The sequence below is a fragment of the Poecilia formosa genome, unplaced genomic scaffold, assembly GCF_000485575.1.
Source record: "Poecilia formosa unplaced genomic scaffold, Poecilia_formosa-5.1.2 Scaffold544, whole genome shotgun sequence".
NCBI lineage: Eukaryota > Metazoa > Chordata > Actinopteri > Cyprinodontiformes > Poeciliidae > Poecilia > Poecilia formosa.
The window spans coordinates 157576-171910 of NW_006800483.1; the positions used below are offsets into that span (position 1 = coordinate 157576).

The 14335-nt window shown below is 47.1% G+C and overlaps 3 protein-coding genes across 5 annotated transcripts in view; 2 read left to right on the plus strand and 1 right to left on the minus strand.

The window, feature by feature from the left end:
- Window positions 1–667, plus strand: part of LOC107834190 (embryogenic cell protein 40-like) — a 4951-nt gene extending 4284 nt beyond the window's left edge. Inside the window, exons 2-3 of one of the 3 annotated variants that reach the window (XM_016665052.1) lie at window positions 2–337; window positions 439–667. In XM_016665052.1, the coding sequence (XP_016520538.1) occupies window positions 2–337; window positions 439–446 (344 nt within the window). In that variant the 3' untranslated portion in view covers window positions 447–667. Of the gene's footprint in view, window position 1; window positions 338–435 lie in introns of all 3 variants that reach the window. The other 2 variants (XM_016665053.1, XM_016665054.1) reach the window with 2 other exon arrangements.
- The window catches only part of gtf2a2 (general transcription factor IIA, 2), a 6458-nt gene extending 4476 nt beyond the window's left edge, over window positions 1–1982 (minus strand). The window contains exons 1-3 of the mRNA XM_007540509.2: window positions 1794–1982; window positions 874–978; window positions 674–800 (exon numbers count right to left, since the gene is read on the minus strand). Coding sequence (XP_007540571.1) covers window positions 674–800; window positions 874–978; window positions 1794–1865 — 304 coding nt within the window. The 5' untranslated portion in view covers window positions 1866–1982. The remainder of the gene's footprint in view (window positions 1–673; window positions 801–873; window positions 979–1793) is intronic.
- A 10791-nt stretch (window positions 1983–12773) lies between these two features.
- Window positions 12774–14335, plus strand: part of LOC103129422 (forkhead box protein B1-like) — a 1775-nt gene continuing 213 nt past the window's right edge. Inside the window, exon 1 of the mRNA XM_007540515.2 lies at window positions 12774–14335. This exon is cut by the window's right edge and continues 213 nt beyond it. Coding sequence (XP_007540577.1) covers window positions 13125–14024 — 900 coding nt within the window. The 5' untranslated portion in view covers window positions 12774–13124 and the 3' untranslated portion in view covers window positions 14025–14335.

Here is a 14335-nt window from a genome sequence, read left to right on the forward strand (position 1 = left end):
CACGGCTTCACGGGGACGCACGGCTTCACGGGGACGCACGGCTTCACGGGGACGAATGGCTTCACAGGGCCGCACGGCTTCACGGGGACACAAACGATCACGGGGACGCAAACGGTCACGGGGACGCAAACGGTCCCGGGGGACGCAAACGGTCACGGGGACGAACGGCTTCACGGGGACGAATGGCTTCACAGGGCCGCACGGCTTCACGGGGACACAAACGATCACGGGGACGCAAACGGTCACGGGGACGCAAACGGTCACGGGGGACGCAAACGGTCACGGGGACAAACGGCTTCACGGGGACAAACGGCTTCACGGGGACGAACGGCTTCCCGGGGACGAACGGCGTCAGGGGGACAAACAGCGTCTGGGGGACAAACGCCGTCAGGGGGACGCACGCTGTCACGGGGACATATGGAAAAGGACTCCGCCTCCTGGTTTAACCTGGTACTGCAGCTGTGATTGGACCTGCTGTTATAGTGGTTCTGATAGAATTTTCAGGTCTGGTAGAATGGATCGGGCTTAATTTCAGAATTCCTCTGAAGCCGACCCGTCTAGTTTCAGTCGCTGAGCGGGTCCGGTCCAGCTGAGGTTCTGCTGCTGCTAACCTGCAGCTGATTCTCATTCTCATTCTCTGGTTCTGTTCTGTTGTGGTTCTGCAAAGACTCACTCTTTCCGTCGCAGGCGACGATCTTCACCTTGTCGACCTTGACCAGCTCTGTGACCTCCCTGAACTCCACGTCATTCAGAACGAAGGTCCAAACGTTGTCGCAGAACCGGTAGGTGTTCAGAGAACCCTGAGGAGAAACAGGAGGCCCGGTTCAGACCTGGTTCTGGTTCCGGACCAGACAAACAGGAACGTAGACTCACCCTGAAGTTGACCCGGTTCCGGACCCGGCTGGCCAGCGCTGCGTTGATGGCTTTATCGAACTGGAGGAGAACCTGCAGGGCCAGCTGGGGGGTGATTTGCTGGGTCTGAACACACAGAGCAGAACCATCAGAACCGTCCGAGGCCATTTGGGTCAGGAAGATTTGCTCGTTCCAGACTTTCATCTTTCTTTCATCTTCAACTTTCATCTGATTTTATTCTGCTGGAAAAACAGATCATCACAGAACCTGCAGCTACTGACAGACTACAATCCGAGTCTGAAGAGGAGCTGGACGGCCTCTGATCGCTGGTGATTGACTGGAGCACATTGCATCATGGAACTTGTAGTTTTCTTAACAGAGCCGGTACAGCTTATGTTGTTGACTCATTTATCAGTGAAGAATCAAAGATCCAGATTTGGAGCCCAGCTATGAAGATGAAGACAGAAAATCCCGGCAGCTTAAAGAATTTCTCAGGCATAGACGGTGAAACTAGTCCGGTACCGATGGACCCGAACTGATCCGAAGCCAATAAAACAAAGCTTGTAGGAGTATAATTTTCTTGCTATTAGTAACAGAATCTGACCAACAAACTGAGGGTTGACCCGGATCGGACTCAATTAGTCTCAGATTTATTCCAAAAACAACACCAAAATGGAGCTTTAGAGCCGAACCGGACCGCAGCAGCAGAATTCACGGTACCAGTTTCAAATCAGTTCAACATTAATTGGTTTAAATCCAGTTCAGACGTCATTTTCTGGGTCACTGTCAACAGATCTCAATCAAATTACGGATCGGTTCTGACTCAGAACATAGCGGGATCAGCCGAGCTAACAGCTAACAGGCTAACTAGTTGCTCCGGCTCCGAACCGACATCCGGACCCTCCCCCCCGCCGCGGTTCGGTGAGTTCGCTCGGTGTCACCTGGATGAGCTCGTCCAGACTCTCCTGGAGGCTGTTCCCCAGCGTGGTGTTCCGGTACAGCTGGTAGGCCATGGTTCCCTGGTTCTGACTGCACTAAACCGAACCTCACAGAACTAGCTAGCTGCTACATCCACCGCTAACTAGCTTCCGCCTAAACCTTTCACAATAAAAGCAGTTGAAACAAAGCTGTTCGATCCGAGCATTTCAATATAAAACCGGAACCTGAGCAGGTAAATTCAGCAACTTTTTCCAGTAGTTTGGAGGATCTTATTGGTCCTGGATCCGCTGGAGGTTCGGTGGTTTTTATATCTGTGAGGACATTTCATTTTATGTCTTCATGAAAAAAAATAAAATAAAAGTAAAATAAAATTATATAATATTGTGCTGCTGGGATCCGCCGGTAGGTGGCAGTACAACACAGGCCAGTTATTTCCAGTTTGCCGCTCTGGTCCTCTGTTGGGTGTGAACTGGATGTGATGAGAAAAAGGCAACAAACCGAGAGGGGCTAAAATATGAGAAAAAACAGAAAAAATGATCAGCTCAGATCAGAAATTACGTATTTCTGAGGAAATTTGTGAAAAAATGATTTATTTATTTTTTTTACTTTAATTTTCTAGTTCAGCTTAAATCCAAAGAAAAACCTTCAAACTGAAATGAATTTCATGGAAATGTATCATAAACATTTTATAAATCTGATGGATCTAATCTCTGCTGCTTTAAGGTTATTTTCTTAATTTTAATTTCTCTAAAAGCCTCATTTGCTGAGCGGATGGATGATAATCAGGAAACGGACTGAGGGAAGGTTTTCCTCTCTGCTCCGTCACGCAGCTTCTTGTCAGAGCATGGGCCCGCAGGTGGAGGTCTGGTTCTGGTTTTTGTTCTGCTGGGAGCCGACTGCGTGTGATGGACGCGTGCTGATGGACGGATCTGTTTCAGCAGCCACTACTCTGACCTTTGACCCCCAGAGGCACAAGGAGACAGAGAGCGGCTGTCAGGCAGAACGATTATAAATGATGCAAACATTCATCTGAACTCTGGTCCGGAACCAGACCCGATCCGACCCGGGTTGCTGCAGAGACACAGCATGAAGACATCACCACAAGCAGCAGTTCCTGAACCCTTCATCTCACCTGGAAGGAAGGTGGTTACCATGGAGACAGAGACAGCCGAGGAGGCAGCAGCTGTTTCTGCGGTTGGAGGTTGAAACCTTTCCATCAGAATTCGTTCTGATGAATCGGCAGCTGTGCACGTCTCTCACTCTGCCTGCAGAAATGATGCAGGTTTTCCTCCACAGAACTTTCCAGCGGCCCACCATGTATGAGCTAAAAATATGACTAGACATCACTAGACATGTTCTAATGTGTCCAAACGAACAGGAACATCAGCCCTCAAGGTTTCTCTCCAACCTTCCTGCTGGGAGCAGGCTGGTCCAGCAGCCATGCCCTCCTCTTCCTCCTCTTCCTCCTCGTTTGATTTATTCTGGTTCTGATGATCAGGAACTGTTTCCTCTCTCAGGTCTGGTTCTGGTCTCTCAGGTGTAGATCTGGTTCTGCTATGTCCCAGTAAGGCTGGCTCTCCTGGTGTGTGTGTGTGTGTGTGTGTGTGTGTGTGTGTGTGTGTGTGTGCAGACAGAGCTTCCTCACAGGAAGACAAACAGTTCATGCCGGGAGGGATTTCAGCGGATTACTCCTGTAATCTGTCCGCGCTCTGATGTCTGGGTAAACATGGACGCTCTCATTAGTAGCATTAGAGCTAATTAGCTGTCGCTAATCTGCAGTCAAACATGGACCTTCATCCAGCTGAGTGATGCATTCAGGAACTCCATCTCACGTCGGAAACATCAGTTTCTTGAACTTCTACAGACTCAGTGTGTAGTTTTCATAAATTTCTTCAGAAGCTTTTCAGAGGAACGTTTCCTGTGAACCCAAAGAAGAGTCAGAACTCACCAGGATGTTCCTGTTTCTGTCTGACATGTTCGGATCAGGATCATAGGAGCTGCCGTTTGTAAAGCACCACACTCAAAACTGATCAGCATTACTTTGGATTATTAAGCTTGTCATAAGAGAATAATTAGTTAGCCAGCTAAATATTTATCTCCAAGGCAAATAGTTAGCTCACTGCGATGGACAGGTGACCCGTCCAGGTGACCCACCCAGGTGACCCCGCTGGAGTCAGGCACCATCGTCTCTCATGACTCCATTAGGGATAAGATAATGGATGGATGGAAGTAGTTAGCGCAGAGCTAATTAAATATTAAGCTACTTAGCAACCTGAATATTTATCTCCAGAATATTTAACTCAAATATATTTTGATCAGCTCAATATTTAGCTTCAAACATTGTTAGGTCTGACGTAGGTAAACTGCTGTATTTATAAATTAATGAATAACATGGTGAAAATATGACTGAAAATCAACCCTAATTTTTTTCCTCTTGCATGAAATAAGCTAAATTATTGCTGTAACGTTGCATCCTGCCGATCCGACCAGCTGCAGCTCTTCTTCTCCTCTGACAGGAAGTGGACTTCCTGCCAGTCGGTTCTTCCTCCACCAGATGACCGACCTCTTCTCGCTTCTCGCAGCGTTTTATGAAGATAATCAGACTCATCAATCTGAGGGAAACGGCCCCCAAAACTAATGAGAGCAGAGCTGCTGCTGCTGCCATTAATCTCAGCTCTGCTCCTCCATCACGGGTCGCCCGACCCAAACCTGAGGTCTGCAGGTTCTGATCAGTTAAAAAGCTGGACTCATTCTCATTCAGACCAACAGCCAATCAAAATGCAGCTTCAACCTCCAGAAAAAAACCTGAGAGTTTAAGTAGAAATAGAAAAACATAATAATCTCTGGAAAACCATCAGAACCAGAACCAGCTTTGGCTGTGAGTTCAGACAATCAATCTGAACTCACAGCCTGCAGACATTAATGATAAACATATAAAATCTTTAGAGGAAATTAAATAAGAGTAAAGGAACAGTATCTAAATGTCTCTAAGTTTTGTTTTAACAGATAAAGAAACGAGTTAACCAACTGTCTCTGTAGCGCCCCCTGGAGGTCAAAGTCTGAAAAGACTGTGTCCGGGATGTGTGGGGTCTGCAGAGGTAGCTGACCTCTCCTGACCTCTGACCTGGAGGAAGAGAAGGTCACCCCTGAAGGAGCTCTCTGCAGAGTGGATCTGGACCGGTCCGGTTCTGTGGGAGATCCAAACCACCTTAGGGTTGGGGGGACATTTATTAAGTGTGGGATGTAATTATTGTTGAAAAGTGAATAAAAGTGATAAAAATGTTTCCTTTTTAGCTGCATCGTCTGTGGACTCAGGAGAAAATGATGTTATTTGTAGTTATGATTTCTGCTCTTTTATTTATTTACACTCTAAAAAGAAATTAGTTGAACAACTTAATTGAATTGCTTCAATTAGTAACAAGCAATTCAGTGAAGTTTATCCAACTTAATTTATTAAGTTTAACCAATTTAATATATTATAATCATCCAACTCAATTTGTTAATTTTCTTTTTTAACAAATTTATTAAGTATGTTTAAGATGACAAATCTAAGTCAGTCTTACTCAAATCATTTAGTTTACTTCAAATAAAGAAGTAAATTAATAAAGGATCTCTTTTTTCAAAGGGTTTTTGGCTGAGGCAGCCTTTATTTGAACGTAGTTACTCAGGAAAGTGGTCAGTGACAGAGAGGAAGACCTGCAGCTAAGGTCATCAGGTTGGGCATCAAACCTGTGAAGGCCGTGTCAAGGACTGAGTCCTCCTTATGTGGATTGTGCTCTGCACCCTGGTTGGTACAGAATCTGTCCCTGGTGAGCTTGAGTCATGGTGTCAGACGTGGGATACAAATATGGTATCAAACTTAATTATTTCAAGTAAAGTCAAAGTAAAAAGATCCTTTAAGGAAAAGAGATGTAACTTTTAAGTTAGAGTGTATTTAGAGAACACTGTAAAAAGAGTATTAGGCTCAAACTAAGAACTTATAAAATATTTAGGAGGAACTACTTAAAAGTTTGAGTTGACTTTCTGTAGAATTAAGTCAAAGAGATTTTAAATGTTTATTAGAACAAAATAAATGATGCGAGTGTGACTTAAATTTGTCCCCCTTGTGAATTAAATTATAAAAACTTAGCAAACTGAGATGGAAGGACTTAATAAATTGAGTTGGTCAGACATAAGATATGAAACTGGCATTGAACTCAGTTGTTTTAAGTAAAGTCAAAGTGAAAAGTTCCTTTAGGGTAAAGATTTGTAAGTTTTGAGTTAAATGAACACACAAAAAATAAAAAGCAAAAGAATTAAGTGAAGTTAATGTAAATAAGTCCATAAGATGAACTGCAGCCCAAATACACTTTTTATAGAGTATCAGGGACAATTTAATTAACATTTTTCCCTGCGCTCTGCCTGACAGGCAGCGGGCCGCTCTGACCTGATGTTTGTCTGCGGCATGCAGAGCTTCAGGCTGCGGTCTGTCCGGAGGGACGCGGCCCGGCAGCATGACGCCGCCTGATGCTCTGTGGTCCCACGCTCCCTGAACGCATCAGCAGGTGAACGCTGAGGACCACTGAATGCTCTGACCCCCCACGCCTTGTTAAAGCCCACTTTGTTTGCGTGACAGTTCAGGAAGTGACGAATGGCCATTATTATGGAAAGAAGGTTACTTTTATACACGGCTGGCGGCGCGGCGCTGGCGGCTCCTCCATCACTGTCAGAGAAACTAATGATAAGATATCATAAGACACCGGGCGGCCATGTTAAGATGGAGTGTCCTCCTGCTGAGCCGCCGCCGCATTCATCTTTATTCACCACCAGGTCACATGATCCTGCAGCGGCGCTACGAGCCGCTTCCTGAGAGGAGAGAGGCGGGCAGGTGGCAGGTGAGACGGTTCTGGTTCCGGTTCCGGTGCTGGTCAGTCAGAGCTGTGGTGTCTCATCTTTACCTGCTTTCTTTATAAAAGACAAACTTTGGTTTCCGGCCCGGTTCTTAATGAACCGATCAGGTCCGGCCTCTCTCCTCTGATGCTCGGCTTACCGGATCAGAACGTTCTGGTGTTCGGCTTACCGGATCAGAACGTTCTGGTGTTCGGCCTGCGCATCGCGCTGCGACAGGAAGCGGGATGTGGCGAAGTCCTGGAAAAACACGGCCTCGTTCCGGACGGACAGCAGCTTGTGGTGTTTGAGGAGGATTTGGATTTAATTATCACCGAGCTGCGATCACATCAAAGTTCATCTCTGAACAAAACCAAACATTAATCTTCTGCTAATTGAATCTGTTCTGTTTGTTCAGCAGCTTCTGCTTCGTTCACCGAGATTTGCTGCGAATATTTACTCTGAGATTCTCCAGGAAAGAGATTCAGTTTCTGAGAAAAACTCAATGAAGAAAGAACGAGGCTGCAAAAGGAACTGGAGCCAGAAAAGTTCCCTGTTTCGGTTCCTTTTCCTGTACTGTTCTAGTCCAGTTCTTTTTTTTCCGATTCAGTTTTTTCCGGATCTCTGATGTGGAATCAGTCTCTGATCCGGTTCTTAACTCAGAGAGACTGAACTGTCAGCCTCTGCTGCAGAAACATGCAGTTTTATTTCTCGTTATTTAATATGACCGGATCTATAGAAACATGCATTCAGAGGAAATCATTAACAATCATCGCAGCGGAGTTCCGGATCCCGCCTGTTCCCAGCAGTTCGGTTCCAGCAGCAGCTCCATGGATCAGATTTGCTCCGGTTCGTCTGGAGCATCAGCAGGAATCTGAGCTGCAGGTTTAAAGCAGATAAATCCTCTCTGTGTAAAGAGCGTCACTTCCTCTGTCTTTATTATTGCATAACAGCCCAGTAAATACAGCAGATCCATCCAGCTTAATGGCTCCCAGGATGCAGCGCGACAGCTTGACTGATGCGGCACCAACAGAACCGGAACCGGGATTCAGCGCGAAGCCCGGCATTAATGTCCCATTACCGCGGGAGCTGCGGGCCCCCGCCCCGGGACCCTCCATGAGGGCCCTGGGTGCGCCGCCTTAATGCCGCCGCCTCTAAGGTCAAATTGACTCCGTCTGGAGAGCAGAGCAATCAGCCGAGCGGAGCCCCGCGCAGTAAATCTTGACCTTAACGCAGAGCTCGCCTCGGGGATTTCCGCTCTGATCTGTGGGTTTAGTCCCTCCGGCTCTCCGCTGCCTCTCTGGGCCGATGAGCGGCGGCTTTCCAAGCCGAACCCAGCCGAACCGGCGGAGGACGGGAAGCTGCGGATGAACAGCTGCTAACAGCTTCCTGCCGGGATCAGGGCCGAACCTGATCCAGAGGATTCAGCGGGAAACTCTGCAGCTGTTTGACAGCTGAGACACCGAACCGGGCCAAATGAGTCGAACTCCAGTAGCTTCCTGTGTTCTGTCTATCGGTCAGACCTCGTGGTAATGCGCATGCGCACATCGATGTTTCGTTTCTTATAAATCCATCATACCTGTAGGAGTTTCATTTTGTGTTTTATTTCTCAGAAGTTTACGGTAAATAAAACAATAAAATAAGAAAAATCTGGTTATTTCCATGCAGAGTCCAGAAAGAGGTGATGTTCTGCTTGTAGCCCAACAGCTTCGGTCAGCATCCAGCTACTCATCAGCTTTTTTAGGACATATTCCTGCAGTTTTCTAAAGAGGCATTAAAATACTAAAAAGGTAGATTAGCTATACGGACAAAATATCCCGAACAAATTTGTAGTCAAACAGTATTTGTAGTAATAGTGACGCTAAACGGGACGAATGTCTTGTTTACAGTTTGGTAACAATATTGGAAACAGCAAAAGTCATTTATGTCAATATGTTTGATTAACATAGCAACTTAATTAAATAAAATTTACCATAAACTTCTGAGAAACAAAACACACAGATATGACGGATTTATAAGAAATCTGCTGAGTAAGCAGTATGTGACGTAACATCGATGTGAGCATTACCATAAAGTATGCTGGATTGACGGTATGACAAATCAGAACACCTGTTATGCTGCTGTTCCCAGATCTGGACCCAGTTCTGGTTCTGCCTTCAGTCACATCCAGGCATCCAACTTCAGGTTCATAGACCAGAGGAACTTCCTGTGGACCAGAGGAACTTCCTGTGGACCAGAGGAACTTCCTGTTTCTGACGGAGCGTTAATGAACATTTAGATCCAGAATTAAATTTGTGTTTTGAGTTTCGGTCGGACCGACGCTCCTCAAAGTTCTGGGACGCGATCAGAGATCAATGTGTTGCCGCCCGCGGCCCAGCTCGGCCCGCTCTCCTCGTGTTCAGAACCCTTTCCTCGCTGCAGCAGCAATTCTTCTCCTCTGAAGGAAAGGAAGCGTGCGTCTGCCGAGTGTTTTCAAAAAGCTCAGCCATCAGCAGCAGATGAGCAGATGAGCTAATTAAACGGCTACTTTTTACAAGTCGTCTCAATAAATCTGAGTAAATGAACAGGCGTTTCTACGGCTGCTACATTAAATCTGCATCCAGCATTTAATGGATGTGCAGGAGGAGAGCGGCGCTCTGCCACTGTGAAGCCGCTGAATTAGCATAACTACTTCCAGCATGTTTCTTAAATAATGCTCTCATTTGCACATCACTGACTTGGCTAATTCAGGCTGCAGTGAGGGCGGCCTCGTAATTAAAGAATCCCACTTTAATTTTTAATGAAGTTTATGTTTCATCAATCCTGACAGTAATGACGGGGCGCGGAAACAAAAAGGCTGCTAATAATTAAATTCTCCTGCCGCTTTGAGGGATAATAACTCCTGAGGAGGAATTACTGACTAATTATTAATTAGACATTCAGACCTGAGATCAGCTTTAACGAGCCGGAAGCTAAATCAGGTTCTGATCCGATGTCAGGCCATCGGGTGTGACTGGGATCACACTTCTTTTCCCAGTAGCTCTGGAGACGTTCCCGACGGTTTTCCCTGGTCTGCGGCTGCAGCCGGAGTGACGGAAAAATGACGTTTTTACCTAATTGAATTTAATTTTCCGTTTTTTTATCTACCTGTTATTGATGTGCAGCAATTAGTGTATAAAATAAACTCTGACCTTTATTTTGATCCTCCTGCGCTGCAGAGGGGTTCAACTGGACGGTCCAACCCAATACGATGGATCCTGGAGGTCTTCTCTGGGTTTCCGGGTCAGAACCTCTCACCACCAGCCTGGACTCCCAGACCTCCGATCTGTCAGATTTTACCTGCTGTCAGAGCAGTGGCTCACCTTGTGGGCGGAGCTAACTCTGGCACACCTGAGCTGCATTCCTCACTCACCTGGAGGCTCTTTGGACGGGTGGAGCATGAAAACATCTCTGAACTCCAACAAAGGAAAGGTTCCTGAAGGGAACTCAGACTTTTAGGTCCTACCAGAACACGATGAAGATGGAGCTGGTTGAACCAGAAGCCCAGACCCAGCTCAGCTGGTCCGTCTGTCAGTGATCGGTTCTGATGATCTATTCACTTTGGATTTAACTGAAGTCAAGTTCTCCTCCAGCACTGAGCAGAAACGACAAGCAGCCCAAAACGTTGAAACATTTCACTTCTGACATGTTTAGTCCTGACCAAAGACTCAGGTGTTTAGCTACCTTGGCAACTGAACCTCTCAGGTGTGCAGAGTTCACTGTCTGTGGGACATTTAGCATTCCACAACCCAATGAGATGTTTGACGGAGTCCCAGTGTGTCCAACAGGTGGAGCAGAAGAATGTTGAGAGGATAACGAGAGCAGGAAAAACTCCTGCTCTTCCTGAAGCTCCGCCTCCAGGAAGTCATCCCAACATGGCTCCTCTATTAACTCTTTAACATTTTTACCAGCGTCGCTCTGAGGAACAGTTGTTAATGAGCTCAGCAGATGTTTGCTACTTGCTGCTGGATAGTCTGAAGGAGCTGAGGAGCCTTCAGAAGCCCACACCTGAGCCCACCCAGGTGTTTTGCTCAGTTAAATGGTTCAAAGGATTTCTCTAACATGAATTAATCAAAGCAGCACTCCAGGAAAAAACATGAAAACATGATGAAAGATCAAAAAGGTTTATTTTATGTAAAACTGGCTTTTAAAACTAAAATAAGTCCAGGTAATGCAGCACAGGAGAGCAGTAGGAGAAGGTGGTCAGTTTGTCCTGTAGCAGCATGACTACAGCCAGCGCTCAGGATGACCCCAGCCTCAGAGGAAAGAATCCAGGTCAACTGGAGTTGGTTCCACTGGAGAGCAGACCTCCTCCCATTCAGAACCTCCAGAACCAGCAGAACCTCCAGAACCAGCAACCTGCAGGCTGAACTGGACCAGTCTGGTTCTGATCTGTCTGAACTCTTCTAAGGTGACTTTCCTTTGACATGAGGGGGCGGAGCCACATGACTGAAGAAAAGTGTCAATTTAAAAAACTATTTACTTGGATGACGTCAGAAGCTGAGAGCCTGTGATTGGTTGAGCAGCAGCCAATCAGAGGGCCCAGCATGTCTGCTTTTATTGGCTCTGAGGAAATATTTGCTTCGTGTTTGTGTAAACTCTGTTTGTTCTGATTGATTTAACTTTCCCCAGTTAAATCAATATTTCTGATCAAATGCATAAATCTCTTTATTTCCAGTTTTGTAAAACATTTTGTTCCAGACTCAACTCACCAATAAGTAAGAAAAATAAAATAGATGCATTTCCATCTTTTTAAAAGTATAAACTAATTATGTTTTGGTTCCAAGTTTCAAAGAAAATGTTTCATTTTGCTTAAATATAAAATTTAATACTAAAAATTAACAACTAAAAAATGCACTAAATAAAATCATATGAGAGAGAAGAACTGAATAATTCAGCAGTTTCATTTGAATTTATTAGGTCAATAAAATAAAACAAATAATTAAACAAGCAACACAAATACGATCAAATAAACAGAATCTGAGGAAAAAGGGAAATTACAAAATTATTTCACAATAAATATAAATTAATTAGACTTTTATCCCGTCTGTCACTTCAGCAGCGCCCGGGTCAAAGGTCAGACGTGTTAAAGTGGTTAAATGTAACCGACCCCCACCAAACACACACACACACACACACACACACACACACACACACACACACTCCACCCGGTCTTCATGTTTAATCCTCCATCTGCTCCTTCATCATGAAGCTAAAATAAATTCTTTAAACTGTTCAGTGAAATTAATCTTCAATTAAATAATTAAAATCAAAAGTGACAAATAGCGGAACAGAAAAGATGAGATCGGCTTCAGCATTTATGACAACAGCGTAAAAAAAAACGTTTCTTTAAATTGTACAAAATGCTGCAATAAAATTATTATTATTATTATTATTATTATTATTATTATTATTGTTGTTGTTGTTGTTGTTGTTATTATCATCATTATCACTAGTAGTAGTAGTAATATTAATAACTGCGCCAACACAAAACTTAGAATTTTAAAATCTTTAAAAACTAAAACCTGACTACAAAAGTTTTTATTAAAATTAAATTACATTTTTAAGGTTAATTTTCCTCGCAGTCCGCGACATTAAAGGAGATTAAATAAAGAAAATATGAATCCAGAAGCAGCAGAGAAAACGAACCGTTAACGTTTAATATTTGGTTTAAAAGTAAAACAAAAAACATAAATTAGATTAAAAAAAGACCACAGAAATTCTGCTCCATTCATTTTTTACTTATTCATATTTAGATTTTTTTATAGCTTGTTTACCTGAGCCTTCCTCCTCATCCTCCTCTTCCTCAGTAGCGCTGAAGAGGATAAAGAAATGGAAGCGGCTCCGGCGGCTCTCAGCGGACCTATTTGTCACAGCAAATTGGAGGGGCCCCACAGCCCACTCAGAAACACGCACCCGCCGCTCCCACGCTCACACCGTGCGTGAGAGGCTCCGCAGCGACCCGCAGCGACCCGCAGCGCGGATCCTCCCCGTCATCAGCCTCCTCTGCCCGGCCGCAGCTCCGCCAGCTGCTCCTCCACTCAACCTGAGCGCGTCCACGTGAGCGTGCACGGCTCCCACACACACCCACCCCCCTTCCTACGTGTGGCCGTCACGTGACTGTGGAAAAGTGTCCCATTAATGAAGCCGCTCCGCCGTCAGCGTTGACAGCCGCGCAGGGAGCCGAGCGGAGCAGAGCGGGACATGGAGGAGGACAGGGCCGCCTAGCGCAGCGCAGCAGCGGCCACAGAGAGCACGGAGCCCCGCAGCCTGCAGGAGGAGAACCGGAGGACCATCCGCTGCTGCTCATCCAACTTTCCCTGAACTTTATCTCAAGAGTTTCCCTCCCAGCCCAGACGGGACCATGCGAGTCGCTGTGCGTAAAGACCCAGTGAGGAGCTGAAAGTTTGGAGAGACTCGGACTGGAGTGATTCGGGCTGTTCGGAACCATGCCGCGGCCCGGCAGAAACACGTACAGCGACCAGAAGCCGCCCTACTCTTACATCTCCCTGACGGCCATGGCCATCCAGAGCTGCCCGGACAAGATGCTGCCGCTCAGCGACATCTACAAGTTCATCATGGAGCGTTTCCCCTACTACCGGGAGAACACGCAGCGCTGGCAGAACTCCCTGCGGCACAATCTCTCCTTCAACGACTGCTTCATCAAGATCCCGCGCCGGCCGGACCAGCCTGGAAAGGGCAGCTTCTGGGCGCTGCACCCCAACTGTGGGGACATGTTCGAGAACGGAAGCTTCCTGCGGCGCCGGAAGCGCTTCAAGGTGGGCGGCGTGCCGGTGCCGGACCCGTTGGGCCCCAGCAAGCCACAGGACGCCGCGCACTTCCTGCATCAGCAGGCCAAGCTGCGGCTGAGCGCGCTGCACGCCGCCGCGCATCTCCCGCAGGTCCCTGCGGGGTACGGCCTGGGCTCCACGCAGCAGTCCGGCTTCAAGCACCCGTTCGCCATCGAGAACATCATCGCCAGAGAGTACAAGGTTCCCGGCGGACTGGCCGCCTTCCCGGCCGCCGGATACCCGCTGCACAACCAGCTGAGCCCGGCCTGGCCGCACATGTACGGCCCGGGCGTCATGGACCCCGCGGCGCCCCTCTCCGTAGCTCCCGCGGACTACTCGGCCTACGGCATGCCGCTGAAGACGCTCTGCCACGGCGGACAGACTCTGCCCGCCATCCCGGTGCCCATCAAACCCGCACCCGGCCTGCCCGCACACATCTCGGCCTTCCTGGCTCACTCCCCGCGTTCCCTGAGCCCGACGTCTCCGCAGGCAGCCGCCGGCCAGGGCAGCCCGGCCGGGCCCGCAGAGCCGCTGCAGTCCGCGGTGGCGGTGCACTGAGCGCCACGCAGGACCGCAGGACCGCAGAACGCGGGGCAAGCTGCGGGTTCGTGTCTGATAATGAGACCTTTGACCTTCCACGGAGCCCGGTTCGGATCTGGAGGTTCGGTGGGTCCAGCAGAGACATGAAGCTGAAGGAAACTCATGAGTGAAACCGAACTTTATCGGAACTTCAGAGGAAAGTCCCGGAAAACCAAATATTTCATTTTTTCCTTCAGTTTGTTTCTAAAACTGGAAAACAGAGAGAGAACAGTTCTACCGACGGAACCACGACCGGAACCACGACGGAGAAGCACTTTGAAGGAAGAACC